The sequence below is a fragment of the Anomaloglossus baeobatrachus genome, chromosome 1, assembly GCF_048569485.1.
Source record: "Anomaloglossus baeobatrachus isolate aAnoBae1 chromosome 1, aAnoBae1.hap1, whole genome shotgun sequence".
Classification (NCBI taxonomy): Eukaryota; Metazoa; Chordata; class Amphibia; order Anura; family Aromobatidae; genus Anomaloglossus; species Anomaloglossus baeobatrachus.
In genome coordinates this window covers 928,839,966-928,857,307 of record NC_134353.1, presented here as the reverse complement: position 1 = coordinate 928,857,307, position 17,342 = coordinate 928,839,966, and the positions used below count along the sequence as shown (strand labels likewise).

The 17,342-nt window shown below is 46.9% G+C and overlaps 1 protein-coding gene across 1 annotated transcript in view; it reads left to right on the top strand.

Moving 5' to 3' along the window:
• TCF4 (transcription factor 4) overlaps positions 1-17,342 on the top strand; it is a 633,301-nt gene that overhangs the window by 133,350 nt on the left and 482,609 nt on the right. The window contains exon 3 of the mRNA XM_075329425.1: positions 5,360-5,421. Within this exon, the coding sequence (XP_075185540.1) occupies positions 5,360-5,421 (62 nt within the window). The remainder of the gene's footprint in view (positions 1-5,359; positions 5,422-17,342) is intronic.

Genomic DNA, 17,342 nt, shown 5'->3' with positions numbered 1-17,342 from the left:
ACTATAATGGCCCCCACATAGCCTTCCATATAGTATAAAGGGTCCCACATAACCCTTTATATATTAGAATGCACCCCCATAGTCCTCCATGTATTATAATGCATTTCCCATAGTTCTCCATATTTTATACTGCACCACAGTCCCCCATGCTTTATAATGCACCCCCACAGACCATGTGTAAGGTAGCCTCCATAGTCCTCCATATATTATAATGTAGCCCCCATAGTCCTATATGTATTATAATGCAGCCCCATAGACCTCCATGTATAATGCGCTGCTATAGTCTATGTATAAGGTGTCCTTCATGTTTATTATGCAGTCCCATAGACCTCCATGTGTCATGCAGCCAGCCCCCCCCAGGGCCTCCATGTGTCATGCAGCCAGCCCCCAGGGCTTCTACGTGTAATGCAGCCTGCCAGCCAGCCCCACCAGGGCCTCCATGTATCATGCAGGCAGCTTCCCCGGGCCTATATGTGTCATGCAGCCAGCAAAATAAAAAAACAAGTACCTCTCAGCTCCTTCTGACCCCTGCGACTGCGGTAGTTATGCCCCTGCCCCCATATGTCACACACTCTGCTCCCTATACAGCCTGCACCCCCATATCACACACACACCCTGACCCACATATCTCACCCTGCCCGTACCCCAACTTACCCCTCTCAAACACTCTGCACCCTTCACATGCTTCTGTCACAGTCTGCAGCCCTCATATCCCACTCACCCTGCAGCCCCTCCCCATGTCCCCTCTTTTCTCATTAGCACTCATGTGTTCGAAGTATCTTCTCCTGCTTTCTCCCCGGCCTCCTGTGTCTCCTCCCACACAGTCACATGGGCGTGACATCATCGCAGGTCCTGGTAGGGATGGTTTCCGTCTGCCGTGCAGGAGCACATCTCCTCTGCAGCAGCTCAGGAACGCCTGGTGGCCTCTCCAGGTCAGGGGCCCCTCTGCCCCCTGCAGACACTGGGCCCCCCTGACTCACAGGCCGGCCCCCTAACGGTCGCGCAGTCGGCCACTACATAGCGGCACTACACATAGGGGCCCGGCAGCCGGCTCTGCAGAGTGGCTGCCGGGCCCCTATAACCCTGCGGGCCCGGTCGCAGTGGCGACCTCTGCGACCGCGATCGTTACGCCCCTGGCCATGAGTCTTCTTGGCAATGATGCAACAAGTTTTTCACCTCTGGATTTGGGGATCCTCGGCCATTCTTCCTTGCAGATCCTCTCCAGTTCTGTCAGGTTGGATGGTGTACATTGGTGGACGCCATTTTCAGGTCAATCTAGAGATGTTCAATTGGGTTTAGGTCAGGGCTCTGGCTGGGCCGGTCAAGAATGGCCACAGAGTTGTTCTGAAGCCACTCCTTTGTTATTGTAGCTGTGTGCGTAGGGTCATTGTCTTGTTGGAAGGTGAACTTTCGACCAAGTCTGAGGTCCAGAGCACTCAGGAAGAGGTTTTCTTCCAGGACATCTCTGTATTCGGCTGCATTCATCTTTCCTTCAATTGCAACCAGTAGTCCTGTCCCTGCAGCTGAAAAACACCCCTATAGCATGATGCTGCCACCACCATGTTTCACTGTTGGGATTGTATTGGGCAGGTGATGAGCAGTGCTTGGTTTTCTCCACACATACTGCTTAGAATTATCACCAAAAAGTTCTATCTTCATCTCATCAGACCAGAGAATCTTATTTCTCATAGTCTTGGAGTCCTTCATGTATTTTTTTGTAAACTCTACGCATATGTCTTGCACTGGGGAGAGGCTTCCGTCAGGCCACTCTGCCATAAAGGCCCAACTGGTGGAGGGATGTAGTGATAGTTGACTTTGTGGAACTTTCTCCCATCTTCCTACTGCATCTCTGGAGCTCAGCCATAGTGATATTTGGGTTCTTCTTTACGTCTCTCACCAACGCTCTTCTCCCACAATTGCGCAGTTTGGCTGGATGGCCAGGTCTAGGAAGAGTTGTGGTGGTCCCAAACATCTTCAATATAAGGATTATGGAGGCCACTGTGCTCTTAGGAACCTTGACTACTGCAGAAATTATTTTGTAACCTTGGCCAGATCTGTGCCTTGCCACAATTCTGTCTCTGAGCTCCTTGGGCAGTTCCTTTGACCTCATGATTCTCATTTGGTGTGACCTGCACTGTGAGCTGTGAGGTCTTATATAGACAGGTGTGCGCCTTTCCAAATCAAGTCCTATCAATTTAATTACACACAGCTGGACTCCAATGAAGGAGTAGAACCATCTCACGGAGGATTACAAGGAAATGGACAGCATGTGACTTACATATGAGTGTCTGAGCAAAGGGTCTGTATACTTATGACCATGTAATAATTCAGTTTTTGTTGTTTAATAAATTTGCAAAAATCTCTACATTTCTGGGGGGTTTTTTGTGTCAAGATGGGGGATGGGGTGTAGTGTGTACATTAATGAGGAAAAAAAATGAACTTTTTTGAATTTACCAAATGGCTGCAATGAAACAAAGAGTGAAACATTTAAAGGGGTCTGAATACTTTCCGTATACACTGTATATTCGGTATATAATATATATATATATATATATATATATATATATATGTATATATATATTATATATATATATATATATATATATCTATTGGTGACATTTGAGGTTTCCAAATATATCAACCGATTCAGAAATTGGGAATTTTTTTTAGAAAGTGACATTTTTGCGCAAATGTACTCCAGTCTAGCCCCCTAAAGTGATTTTAAGTACATCTGGAATTTTTTGTGTAAATTTTGCCACATTTTAGCTGAATGTTTGACAGGAGCATTTTTTATTTTATGAACAATTCATGAACCACTTGCGTCTGTTATACACCCTAAAGAGCACACGTGGTATATAACGAAAAGATAAGGTCTTACTTAAAGAGGTGGTTCACCCAAATTTATTATTGGACACAACGATATTATGTTGAGAAACAAGGTTTCTCTCAAATACCTTGTGTTGCCAATAGTGTCTGTGTGCTGCGCTATTGCGGTCCGCTCTTCCCCATTGCCTGACCCCCGTGCTCCGTGACTTTAGGTGATTGGGTGATGTCACGTCAACTTCCTGCTCACCTCACATCACCGAGGCCGGCCCCAATCTCCGTGTGGCTGTGGGCGACGTTTCCCCGTTCATCACAGCCCAGCATCGGTCATGCTTGCGTGCTTTGCAGCGAGCGAGCAGGGAGGTGCTGGGCTAAACTAGGGATCTCAGCTGTGCAGTCCCTTAAAGCCCCTGCACAAACTGAAACATCCCTAACGGGATGACTTGGATGACCACTAAGACCTTCACATCGTAAGCGGCCATGGATGGTTCCCCATACCACCCATGGGCAGACATATCATTGGTGCAACCTGTGCAGTTCCACAAGGGCCCTGGAGCCAAGAGGGCCCATTTCCATCTCCAAAGCAGGTGTAATTGTGCATTATGAGGCGCTCTTGACCTGCAAAGAACCCATATTCTTCTTGCATAGAGGCTCTTTTCTGTCTGTGGCCACCAGTGGTACTTCCTTTGTACAAAAAAGGCCCCACTTTACAAAGAAGGGTCCACTTCAGAAATATCACCAGTGGGGAATGGAAGCCTGGGGAGACTTTATATAGATCAAATTATATCATAGGAAACACCTGTTGGCAGAAAGGCAATAAACACAAAATGTGTAAACACAGAGACAAATTGTTCAGAACCTGGACAGCGACCTATTTTGGGAGGCTACCGGATCAAATCCAAGGCATGATAGCGTCAGTCTGAAGAAACTGCTCAAAAACAACACTGAATATAATAAAATAACAAATACCACAAGACTAAAGCTGGGTTCACACTAAACGACAGCGACAATGACGTCGCTGTTACATCACCATTTTCGGTGACGTAACAGCGACCTTGTAAGTCGCTGTTATGATCGCTGCTTAGCTGTCAAACACAGCAGAAGCAGCGATCATAACGTCGCTGTGCTACATGTGCAGAGAGCAGGGAGCCGCGCTTAGCGTTGGCTCCTTGCTCTCCTACAGTACACATCGGGTTAATTAACCCGATGTGTGCTGCAGCTACATGTCACAGTTCAGAGAGCAGGGAGCCGCGCGCACTGCTTAGCGCTGGCTCCTTTCTCTCCTTGCTACAGTATACATGGGGTTAATTACCCGATGCGTACTGCAGCCACATGTGCACAGAGCAGGAGCCGGCGCTGGCAGCAAGAGCGGAGGCTGGTAACCAGCGTAAACATCGGGTAACCAGGGAAAGGTCTTCCCTTGGTTACCCGATGTTTACGCTGGTTACAGCTTACCGCAGCTGCCAGTGCCGGCTCCTGATCGCTTCATTTCGTCCCTCTCTCGCTGCACACACAGCGATGTGTGTGTCACAGCGGGAGAGTGACGACCAAAAAATGAAGCTGGACATTCAGCAACGACCGGCGACCTCACAGCAGGGGCCAGGTCGTTGCTGGATGTCACACACAGCGACAGCGACGGGACGTCGCTGCAACGTCACAGAAAATGGTGACGTAGCAGCGACGTCGTTGTCGTTGTCGCTGTGTGTGACACCAGCTTTAAAAGAAAAAAACACAAAAGATGTATAATGTAAACAATATCCAGTGTCCTATTTTTTATGCTTCATTCCGAACACTTAGCAGGATTGTACCTTCTGGGGACAAAGTCAAGAATACCCAGTTGATCACTTTGGTGGCTGCTCAGCCATAATAATTGGTGGAGGTGTGTGACAATGCGTGACTATGTCGTAAAGGAGATCTTGCTATTCGAGGGGAATCTTGAGTAGTGACATTATGAAATATTTTTCACATTTATGACTGTTTTGGTCAAATCACATGACGATGGGGCACAGAGCCAAGTTCCCGGGTCACACGGTAGGTGGCTGAGTAGTCAGCACTGGTTTTCTGTAGCACCAGGGTGCAAATCTGGCTAAGTGCAATGCCTACATGGACTTTGTATGTTCTGCACATGTTTTGGTACAATGGGTGATAGAATAAATGCCCTTAGCTCGGGTGCCATGTCGGACTGACACCGCTACCGCAAAATGAGGAGCTCTGTCTGTATGCGTACTAAACTTTCACTACAAGTTTTCTGCAACTTTTTTTTTTCTTCTCCCGAAGTCTTAAAGGATTTACGGACTCTCGTCGCCGGACCTTTTGACTTCCTTGGGGCACTGAAGAATTCAGCAGTGAATATAAATGAGTTTCTTTAAGTAGACGGGTCAGATGTCTATTATCAATACGGTGCCGCCCTATGGGATTCTTAATTAAAGCCAACAGCAGATTAGTTTGAAGCTTTAATTTAAAATGCATATTGTAAAAAATAAACCTCATTCAGAAGAAGTCGGACGTTTTATTTAATTTTTTAATTTTTTTTCAGACGTAGAAGACAGAAGTAGCTCAGGTACCTGGGGGAGCAATGCACATCCGAGCCCGTCCCGAGTAAGTACCACCATGCTAACTGCTGCCCATGAAAAGTCATACTCATGATGTATAAATGTATCATTCATAGTCCATTCATTTTTATTGAATGCATATTTTTTTTTATAAATAGGTTTAGATAAGCATGGCTGCTTTCTTCCAAAACAGTGCCATACCTATGTGGGTTGTGTCTGGTTTTGAAGATCAGATCCATTGAAGTGAATGGGACTGAGTTGCAATACCTCACATGACCTGTGGAGAGGTGTGGCGCTATTTCTGAATGAAAGTTTTCTAATGCTGTACAATCCCTTTAAAAATGACCTTATTAGCTGCCTATTTGCCTATCTGAATATCTGATCATTAAAAGTTGGGAAAAAATTCATCAAAGCCACAAATTCAAATTTTAAAAGATTTGAATGTCTCTAGTTAAATCAATTATATTATTATTATTTATTATTATTATTATTATCATTATTAATATTATTATTATAGCACCATTTATTCCACGGTGCTTTACAAGTAAAAAGGCTATACATAAAAAAACAAGTACAATATTCATGAACAATACAAAAACAGACTGGTACAGGAGGAAAAAGGACCCTGCCCACGAGGAGTCACAGTCTACAGGAGGAGAGAGGACCTTGCCCATGAGGGCTCACAGTCTACAGAAGGAGAGAGGACCCTGCCCACGAGGGTTCACAGTCTACAGGAGAAGAGAGGACCTTGCACACGAGGGTTCACAGTCTACAGGAGGAGAGAAGACCATGCCCACGAGGGCTCACAGTCTATAGGAGGAGAGAGGACCCTGCCTGCGAGGGTTCACAGTCTACAGGAAGAGAGAGGACCCTGCTAGCGAGGGTTCACATTCTAGAGGGAAGGGGTCAGGATACAGGAGGAGAGAGGACCCTGCCCATGAGGGCTCACAGTCTACAGGAGGAGAGAGGACCCTGCCAGTGAGGGTTAACATTATACAGGGAAGGGGTGAGGATACAGGAGGAGAGAGGGCCCAGCCAAAGAGTGCTCACAGTCCACAGGAGGAGAGAGGACCCTGCCCGCGTGGGCTCACAGTTTACATGGGATAGTTGAGGATACAGAAGGTGAGGGTAGAGCTGGTTGCGCAGTGATGTACTGTTCTGAGAGTTGCTGCAGGTTGTAGGCTTGTCAGAAGAGGTGGGTCTTGAGGTTCCTTTTGAAGGTTTCCACGGTAGCTGAGAGTCTGACATGTTGGGGTAGAGAGTTCCAGAGTATGGGGGAGGAGTGGGAGAAATCTTTTACGCAATTGTGGGAAGAGGAGATAAGAGGGGAGTAGAGAAGGAGATCTTGTGAGGATCTGAAGTTGCGTGCAGGTAGGTACCGGGAGACTAGGACACAGATGTATGGAAGAGACAGGTTGTGGATGGCTTTGTAGGTCATGGTTAGTGTGACGCCCTGAAAAACCAGGTAGATACACACATAGGCCCCCCGCATAACACCAATGCCACATAGGGTTACATCAGCTGACCTGAAACCCTAGCCACCCCCCTCAGGGTAGGACAGACACACCAGTGGGCGGGACAAGGCGGTTAGGGAACGCCCACCTAAGGGTCTAGAGAATCCGGGGCGAGAAAACAGTTGAGTTAAGTTAAGGTCAGAGTAGTTGGAGTTCAAGTTTGGAGTGGTGAAGCTAAAACTGACAGGCGTCTGGGTCGGAGCCCTGACGTACTGGCTAGGTGGCAGACGGTAGCCAGAGTCTGCAGGAGATGGGAAGACAGCTTCCGGAGATCCAAGGTGGACCAGGGCAGGGTTGTAGCCCACCGGTACCGACACCGGAGAACCGACCCGGAAACCGCATGCACAGAGAGGGTACTTGGACCCTGAAGCCAGGACCGGCACCGACGGCCTAGCTAATTAACCAATTGAGGGCAGGATTTTAGGTCCTGTCCCAACCTAAGTCCCTAAAAGCAGACAACCACACACCGAGAGGGATAGGGCAACCGCCAGGGCCCGTAGATCCCAAGGGTCAGAGTCAGAAGGGCACGGTTCCCAACCAAAGGACTGGGAGCGGACTCCCGTGTTTCACACCGGGAAGTTCAACCTACAACACACCGAATGCAGAGGAGAAACTTTGACTACCAGCCCGGGTGTGGGATTAGATACACCCGTCTGCGGCAGCCGGACACCATTACCTTGGTTTACCACAGGACTTGTGTGCTTTATTCGACCATGAGTAACATCCCCAGCCTTACCGGGTGCGCCGGCCCCTGCAATCACCCTCCTCAGCATAGAGACACTGGGCCCCGGGACATCCATCCCTACCCACGGAGGGGTTAACATCTAGCTGCCAGCCCAACGTCCCCGGGAGCCCTGCAACGGCAGCGGTGGTGCTACATTTCACCACACACCGTGGGTGGCGTCACAGACATTTTACAACCAATCCCGTACAAAAACGTCCCCTTTTATTCGGAGTGTCCGCGCGACCCCTGGGTCCGAAACCCCCCCCGAGCCGTACCGTAGATCCGGGTCCGAGCAGCACCAGCTGCTGGCGTGGGGGCGGCACAGTTAGTGTTTTGAACTGGAGTCTTTGGGCAATGGGAAGCCTGTGAAGAGATTGGCCGAGTGGCGAGGCTGGGGAATAGCGAGGGGAGAGGTGGATTAGTCGGGCGGCAGAGTTTAGGATAGATTGAAGCTGGTGTAAGAGTGTTGGAAGGGAGGCCACAGAGCAGGAGGTTGCAGTAGTTGAGGCGGGAGATGATGAGGGCATGCACTAATGTTTTTTCCTGATTCTTGGTTAGGGAAAGCACGGATCCGGGAGATATTTTTGTGTTGTAGTCGACAGGAGGTGAAGAGGGCTTGGAGGTGTGGCTTGAAGGATGGAGCAGAATTGAGGGTTACTCCGAGGAAATGGTAGACACATAAGACCCTTCAGAACTGCTAGTTAATGAGAGACTGGAGCAAATTTTGAAACATTGCAACCAGATTAATGTTTTAATAGACAATGAGGGAAGACTCTCCAAATTATGGGACGCCATTCCACAAAGTGGCCTTAGGGCATAAGGGTCTTAAAAGAAGGTGCCGTTCTTCCAGGTGTAGCACCACACCTGTCCATGGAGGGTATTGCATCTCAGCAACTTTGAAGCGATTTATACTTTTCCAAACTTTTGCCATTTTTATCATTCATGCCCAAACTATTATTTATGCTATTTTTAAACGGGTTCTGCTAATGAAATGATGGCATATTGCTAGGATTTATTTTTTTTGTACCGGTATTAAAGGTGTTCACCATCCTTGGGGCCACATTTTTATTTTTACTTAAATGCATGTATATGGATTAAAATCATTTTTGCAATTAGGTTTGATTATACAATTTGCATTGTTTCTCTGCTCTAGCCTCTGGTTTAGGGCTTGCTCCCATGAGCGTATAATGTGGAAGACTCCTAGCGGATGTTTTAATGGATAGTCCTCGGACCAATGTTATATTATGGAGCAGTACCAATCAATGTTTTCTTTTTCTGATAAAAATAAAAATCTAAATATGCTGCTATTGGCAGTGTAAATTGGACAGTATGTACCCATACAAGTCTATGGGTGAGTGTAAATCATCAGACTGCACTCGGATGACATCTCCATATGCAGAGACAATGGAGAAGAGGGAGACATTTTATTCTCCTCCTCTTCAGTGCTATTATTCTACCATTCAAGTGAACCACACTAAGCTGACAATTAGATCAAACTTGTATCAGATCAGTGAGCTCAATTGGATTAAATGACAGGACAGTTTGTAACTAGTGATGAGCGAGCACTACCATGCTCAGGTGCTCAGTACTCGTATCTAGTGATGAGCGGGCACTACCATGCTCGGGTGCTCGGTACTCGCAACTAGTGATGAGTGAGCACTACCATGCTCGGGGGCTCTGTACTCATAACTAGTGATGAGCGAGCACTACCATGCTCGGGTGCTCAGTACTGGTAACTAGTGATGAGCGGGCACTACCATGCTCGGGTGCTCAGTACTCGTATCTAGTGATGAGCGGGCACTACCATGCTCGGGTGCTCGGTACTCGTAACTAGTGATGAGTGAGCACTACCATGCTCGGGGGCTCTGTACTCATAACTAGTGATGAGCGAGCACTACCATGCTCGGGTGCTCAGTACTGGTAACTAGTGATGAGCGGGCACTACCATGCTCGGGTGCTCAGTACTCGTAACTAGTGATGAGCGGGCACTACCATGCTCGGGTGCTCAGTACTGGTAACTAGTGATGAGCGGGCACTACCATGCTCGGGTGCTCGGTACTCGTAACTAGTGATGAGCGAGCACTACCATGCTCAGGTGCTCAGTACTTGTAACTAGTAATGAGCGGGCACTACCATGCTCGGGTGCTCTGTACTCGTAACTAGTGATGAGTGGGCACTACTATGCTCGGGTGCTCAGTACTGGTAACTAGTGATGAGCAGGCACTACCATGCTCAGGTGCTCAGTACTCGTAACTAGTGATGAGCGGGCACTACCATGCTCGGGTGCTCTGTACTCGTAGCTAGTAATGAGCGGGCACTACCATGCTCGGGTGCTCAGTACTCGTAACTAGTAATGAGCGGGCACTACCATGCTCGGGTGCTCAGTACTCGTAGCTAGTGATGAGTGGGCACTACTATGCTCGGGTGCTTAGTACCTGGATGGAGCATTTGGATGCTCGGATGGGCGCTACTCGAGTCTCTGAGTATAATGGCAAACTTAAGCATTTTTCCGGAACCTCTTCCTTAAAAATGCTTTAGTTTACCATTGACTTCCAATATTTCTCGGTATTGCTTTCTCATCACTATTTGTAACTCTTAGCTTTTTTTTTTTGTTCCCCTCGTGGCCACGGACCACATCAAGGTTTAATGTCACAAAGAGACTATAGAAGCCAAACGGTACAAAATGTGTAATTCATCAAATTGCAAAAATTATTTTTTCCAAACCACTTGCATTTAAAAAAAAAAAAAAATGATGTTATGGCATATTGAAGAAATAAGTAATATCTTTTTAGTATAGGATTACGGTACTCCTTTAGGCCCTCTTCACAAGTCCTTGATAAAAATTCACATTTTTCATGGACATGTTTAAGGTACATATGACCCTCCGTGTGCCATGATTTTGGCACAAGTGTGTTCTCCCCGTGCTATCTGTGCACCCCTAAATTAGGAACTTTTTACTCACCTGTCCCCAGTGCTGATGTTTCCGGCGCTTCTGCTGCTTCCGGGTTCACAGTGCAGTGAATATTCATGAGCATAATGAGCAGGCCCGGAAGCAAGTGACAGCAGCACTGAAGGCAGCAGGGCTGGAGAAGGGTAAGTATAGAAAATAATTTTATTTCAAAGACCTGTGTTTTCTCCGGTACGTGTCACACTGATGTCACATGGATCAGTGCTGCTGGAGAAAAGCGGACTTGTCGCCATGTAGAGCACACGGACACGCGTGAGATCCACATGGACATATGTCCGTGAGAAAACACTGATGTGTGCGCAGACCCATTGATTTTGGTCTGCGTATGTCCGTGTCTCTGGTAAGTATGAAAACGGATGTCATATATACCGGAATCACTGACGTGTGAAGAGGGCTATAGGCATAGGGGTGGCAAAAAGTGAGGTCATATGTGATCCCATTAGAACTAAGCTCTGGAGGGGGCCCAAGATAAATGTATCTAATACATGGGTTGACCTATCTGCATACGAGTAGATGGACATTTAGAGATCGGTCCCTCACCCAACTTCCAACTTTATGAGCCAAAACAGAGAATCAACGACTTGATGGGACCAGAAGCATCTACAAGAGCTTCTCTGATGACCTCTGCAGATCATCGGTGGGTCAGTGAGTCCAGATAGAGATCGGTCCCTCACGCAAATTCCTACTTTATGAGCCAAAACAGAGAATCAATTACTTGATGGGACCAGAAGCATCTACAAGAGCTTCTCTGATGACCTCTGCAGATCATCGGTGGTCAGCGAGTCCAGATAGATATCGGTCCCTCACGCAAATTCCTACTTTATGAGCCAAAACAGAGAATCAACGACTAGATGGGACCAGAAGCATCGACAAGAGCTTCTCTGATGACCTCTGCAGATCATCGATGGTCAGCGAGTCTAGATAGAGATCGGTCCCTCACGCAAATTCCTACTATATGAGCCAAAACAGAGAATCAATGACTTGAAGGGACCAGAAGTATCTACAAGAGCTTCTCTGATGACCTCTGCAGATCATCGGTGGTCAGCGAGTCTAGATAGAGATCGGTCCCTCACGCAAATTCCTACTTTATGAGCCAAAACAGAGAATCAATGACTTGAAGGGACCAGAAGTATCTACAAGAGCTTCTCTGATGACCTCTGCAGATCATCGGTGGGCAGCGAGTCTAGATAGAGATCGGTCCCTCACGCAAATTCCTACTTTATGAGCCGAAACAGAGAATCACGACTTGATGGGACCAGAAGCATCTACAAGAGCTTCTCTGATGACCGCCGGCGATCGTCAGCGAGTCCAGATCTTTCTCACCTAATTGCAAGAGGGATCCTAATTTTTTTGCACTTCACTATGTTCCCCCTTGGCAGCAGTAAATGCTTCTCCATATGCACAAAATTTACGTGATGCACAAAGGAATTAAGTGTCTTCAAACCATTTCAAAGCCACAATGTTGGCCAGGAGCCCAGTAGGGTTAATGGGACACGTTATGGGAACATGCCATTTGTCCCTATACATTGTAGACATCTCAGGGAAGCAGACATCTTGGAGGAAAGCAGCTCGCTCGTTCAGGCAGAACTTTGGGGGTCATTGTGAAATGCCGGTATTTTGTGTTTTCCTAACAGCACACATGACATATGGCTGCTTTGAGTCAAACCATAAGTCTGGGTTCTGTTATGACTTCCTTTGATCTTGTGATAGCATCTGATACCTGCCCACTCATTTTTACTAGTAACAGTAGTTTAGAAGAAAAAAAAAACCTTTGGTTGCTGTATCTCATTGATGTGACATCTGTGTTGTAGCATTCAGGAGTATCAGTCATGCGGAGCGGTGCATCCATAATACGCTTTATCTTCTGATGGAGCAGTCCCACATGAAAGCACAAGGCTGGAGCCATATGAATAAAATAAGGCATGTTTATAAAGCCCGGAATCCAGCGTTCTCCATTTTAAGACTCATTTTACACCTCTAAACCGCTGGTAGACCTTAGGAAATCACCCGCGGCTAGCTACTCCCATCCAAAGACCAACATGACTTCTTCTTCCCAATGGAATGAGAGTTGGACGAATTCTTGGATATCGTTGTTTCATAGTCGTTAGGTTGAAGCTAGACACAAGTCCATCAAGTCCAACCTATATCTCAGCATGTTGACCCAGAGGAAGGCAAATACCCCATGAGACCGGTGCGAATTGCCCCATATTAGGGGAAAAAACCCTTCAGCAATCAGACTGGTTGCCTGGATCAGCGCCCATCACAGAATTTACTACCCATAACATATAACATTAGATGTATTAAGAAAGGCATCCAGGCCTTCATTGTGCTTTTTTATTAGTAAATCAACCATTACATCATCATGTAGCAAAACGTTCCTTAGACTTAGGGGCACTTTGCACACTACGACATTGCAGCTGCGATGTCGGTGGGGTCAAATCGAAAGTGATGCACATCCGGCGTCGCTGTCTACATCGGAGTGTGTACATCCTTTTTGATACGATTAACGAGCGCAAAAGCGTCGAAATCGTATGATCGGTGTAGTGTCGGTCATTTCCATAATGTCGCGGCAGTGACAGGTACGATGTAGTTCCTCGTTCCTGCGGCAGCACACATCGCTGTGTGAGAAGCCGCAGGAGCGAGGAACATCTCCTACCTGCGTCCCGTCTGCAATGCGGAAGGAAGGAGGTGGGCGGGATGTTTACGTCCCGTTCATTTCCACTCCTCTGCTTCTATTGGCCGCCTGCCGTGTGACGTCGCTCTGACGTCGCACGACCCGCCCCCTTAGGAAGGAGGCGGTTCGCCGGCCAGAGCGACGTCGCAGTGCAGGTAAGTGCATGTGAAGCTGCCGTAGCGATAATGTTCGCAACGGCAGCTATCACAAGATATCACAGCTGTGATGGGGGCGGGGACTATCGCGCTCGGCATCGCTACCATCGGCTTGCGATGTCGTAGTGTGCAAAGTACCCCTTAATGCTTGTCCAGTAAAGAATACAAAGTTTCATTGCTCATAGAATAAAGAATCCATAGTCTCACTGCTCATACTGTAAATAATCCATAGTCTCACTGCTCATACAGTAAAGAATCCATAGTCTAACTGCTCATACAGTAAAGAATCCATAGTCTCACTGCTCATACAGCAAAGAATCTATAATCTCTCTGCTCATACAGTAAAGAATCCACAGTCTAATTGCTCTTAGAATAAATAACCCATAGTCTCACTGATCATACAGTAAATAATACATAGTCTCACTGCTCATACAGTAAAGAATCCATAGTCTCACTGCTCATACAGTAAATAATACATAGTCTCATTGATCATACAGTAAATAATACATAGTCTCATTGATCATACAGCAAAGAATCCATAGTCTCACTGCTCATAGAATAAAGTATGCATAGTCTCACTGCTCATACAGTAAAGAATCTATAGTCTCACTGCTCATACAGTAAAGAATCCATAATCTCACGCTCATACAGCATAGAATCCATAGTCTCACTGCTCATAGAATAAAGAATCCATAGTCTCACTGCTCATATAGCAAAGAATCTATGATCTTACTGTTTTACAGTAAAGAATCTTATGGTCTCACCCCTCAAACAGTAAGTAATCCATTGTCTCACTCCTCATACAGCAAATAATTTGTCGTCTCACTGTCCATACAATAAAGAATCCACAGCCTCAGTGCTCATACAGTAAAGAATCCATAGTCTCACTGCTCATACAGTAAAGAATCCATAGTCTCACTGCTTATGCAGTAAAGAATCTATGGTATCACTGCTCATAAAGTAAAGAATCCAGTTTCTCACTGCATACAGTAAATAACCCATAAGGGTGCTTTACATGCTGCGACATCGACATCTCGCTAGCGATGTGACACGCCTGATAGCAGATAAGATTTGCCGAGATCGCACATAGGTCATTTTTATAGCGCCGGTCACACGTGCGATCTCGGCAAATCGTACGTGCGATCTGGCGTGTTACATCACTAACAAAATCGCTTGCATTGTCGCAGCGTGTAAAGCACCCTATAGTCTCACTGCTGGTACAGTAAATAGCCAATAGTCTCACTGCTCATACAATTAAGAATTTATGATCTCACTGCTCACAGAATAAAGAATCCATGCTCTTACCTCTTGTACAGTAAAGAATCCATTGTCTCACTGCTCATACAGCAAATAATCCATTGTCTCACTGCTCATACAGAAAATAACGCATAGTCTCACTGCTCATACAGCAAAGTATCCATAGTCTCACTGCTCATACAGCAAAGAATCCATAGTCTCACTGCTCATACAGTAAAGTATCCATAGTCTCACTGCTCATACAGCAAAGAATCCATAGTCTCACTGCTCATACAGTAAAGAATCCATAGTCTCACTGCTCATACAGTAAAGTATCCATAGTCTCACTGCTCATACAGTAAAGAATCCATAGTCTCACTGCTCATACAGTAAAGTATCCATAGTCTCACTGCTCATACAGTAAAGAATCCATAGTTTCGCTGCTCATGTAGCAAAGAATCTATGGTCTCACTGCTGAGACAGTAAAAAAATCATAGCCTCGCTGCTCGTAAAGCAAAGAATCTATTGTCTCACCGCTCATACAGTAAAGCATCTGTGACGCCCTGGACTAGCCAGGTAGTCACAGGTAGACCCCCTGCACAAACACCAGCCCCTAAAAAGGTGTAACTAGCCAACCTAAAAACCCTGAGTCACCCCTCTCAGGTCTTGACGTTCACACCAGGGGGCGGAGCCTGGAGTTGGCCATGCTCTTCGAGGAGTTCGGATAGCCTGAGGTGGGAAAAACACAAACAGATGAGTTTGGAGGAGATGAGTTTTGGAGGTGAAGGAGAGTAGTAGCAGTGTGTCAACGTCTGTCAGGGATCTGGGTAGGAGCCCAGATACCCTGTGACCAGGAGGCAGACGGTGGTTGCTGCCTGCAGGAGCCGGGAAGACGGCTGGTGGAACCGTAAGGGACCGGGACAGGGTAGTGACCCGCCGGTACCGAACTGGGGAACCAACTGGAAACTGGAGCACCAGGAAGGGTACTCAGACCCAGAACGAGGTCCAGGAGCCACTGGACCACGTCAAATTCACTGATAGAGGTCTGGACCTTAGGTTCTTTCCCGTCCCAAGACCCGAAAGACGGCAACAGCCCACCGAGGAGGATAGAAAGCCACCGCCCAGGCAGAGAGATCCCACGGGCCAGCGCCTGCGGGTAAACGACACATATAAAGTCGGGGAGCGAACTACCGTTGCTGACGCATAGGCAGTCAAGTTCTACCACAGAGGTGCAGGAGAAAGGCGGGAACCACCAACCGGCTGCGGGCACCGACCACCATCCTTCTTGGTTTACCAGAGACTCCGGTGTATCTGTCATAGTGAGTACAACAGTGCCCTCGGGCCGCGGGCCGCACTGCACCATCCCGCCCGCACCTCACAACCACCGGGCCCTGGGACCATCACCCCCTGCCTACGGAGGGGTCAACACCAAGCTGCACAACACCGTCCCCGGAAGCCTAGTCAACGGCAGCGGTGGTGTCCACATTCACCAACACTTGTGGGTGGCGTCACGAACTTACATCCCTAAACGCCACGGCCTCGGCCGTGGACCTTCCCCACCGAAGTCCCTACACGTAGCTCCAGCTTCCCTTGAGAGCGACGTGACCCCCGGGTCCGGGAGGAGCTCGAGCCACCCACCGATGAGCATGGATCCGTGCGGCTCGGCAGCCGGCCGAGCCCCGGGGCGGTACACATCCATAGTCTCGCTGCTCATACAGTAAAGAATCCATAGTCTCACTGCTCATACAATACAGAATCCATAGTCTCACTGCTCATAGAGTAAAAAATCTATGGTCTCACTGCTCAAACAGTAAAAAATGTATGGTCTCACTGCTCATACAGTAAAGAATCCATAGTATCGCTTCTCATACAGTAAAGAATCCATAGTCTCACTGCTCATACAATAAAGAATCCATAGTCTCACTGCTTATACAGTAAAGAATCCATAGTCTCACTGCTCATACAATAAAGAATACATAGTCTCACTGCTTATACAGTAAAGAATCCATAGTCTCACTGCTCATACAGTAAAGAATCCATAGTATCGCTTCTTATACAGTAAAGAATCCATAGTCTCACTGCTTATACAGTAAAGAATCCATAGTCTCACTGCTTGTACAATAAAGAATCCATAGTCTCACTGTTTATACAATAAAGAATCCATAGCCTCACTGCTTATACAGTAAAGAATCCATAGTCTCACTGCTCATACAATAAAGAATCCATAGTCTCACTGCTTATACAGTAAAGAATCCATAGTCTCACTGCTCATACAATAAAGAATCTATAGTCTCACTGCTCAAACAGTAAAGAATCTATGGTCTCACTGCTCATACAGTAAATAATCCAGTACTGTCATGATAACTGAGCTCAGTGGCTCTGACCGAGTTGACAGTACATGCTTAGTGATTGGCTGCAGTGCTGACGACAGTGCTGCAGACAATAACAGGAATTAAGTGCTGGACCCAAGGAGGGTGACTCAACCACAAATTGTTTTTACAAATCTGAAAAATCCCTTTAGAAGTAGTTTAGCTCCAGCTGGCGTCTCTGAATCTAGAAATATTAGCTGCACAAAAAAACCCTGCAGATTCCGTCATTTTTATTAATCACAACTGCCGAAAAACATCAGATAAAAATATCTCGGCCCTCCTGATATGACCTTTATGGAGAAAAAAAACTCCGACCTTAATTCAGCC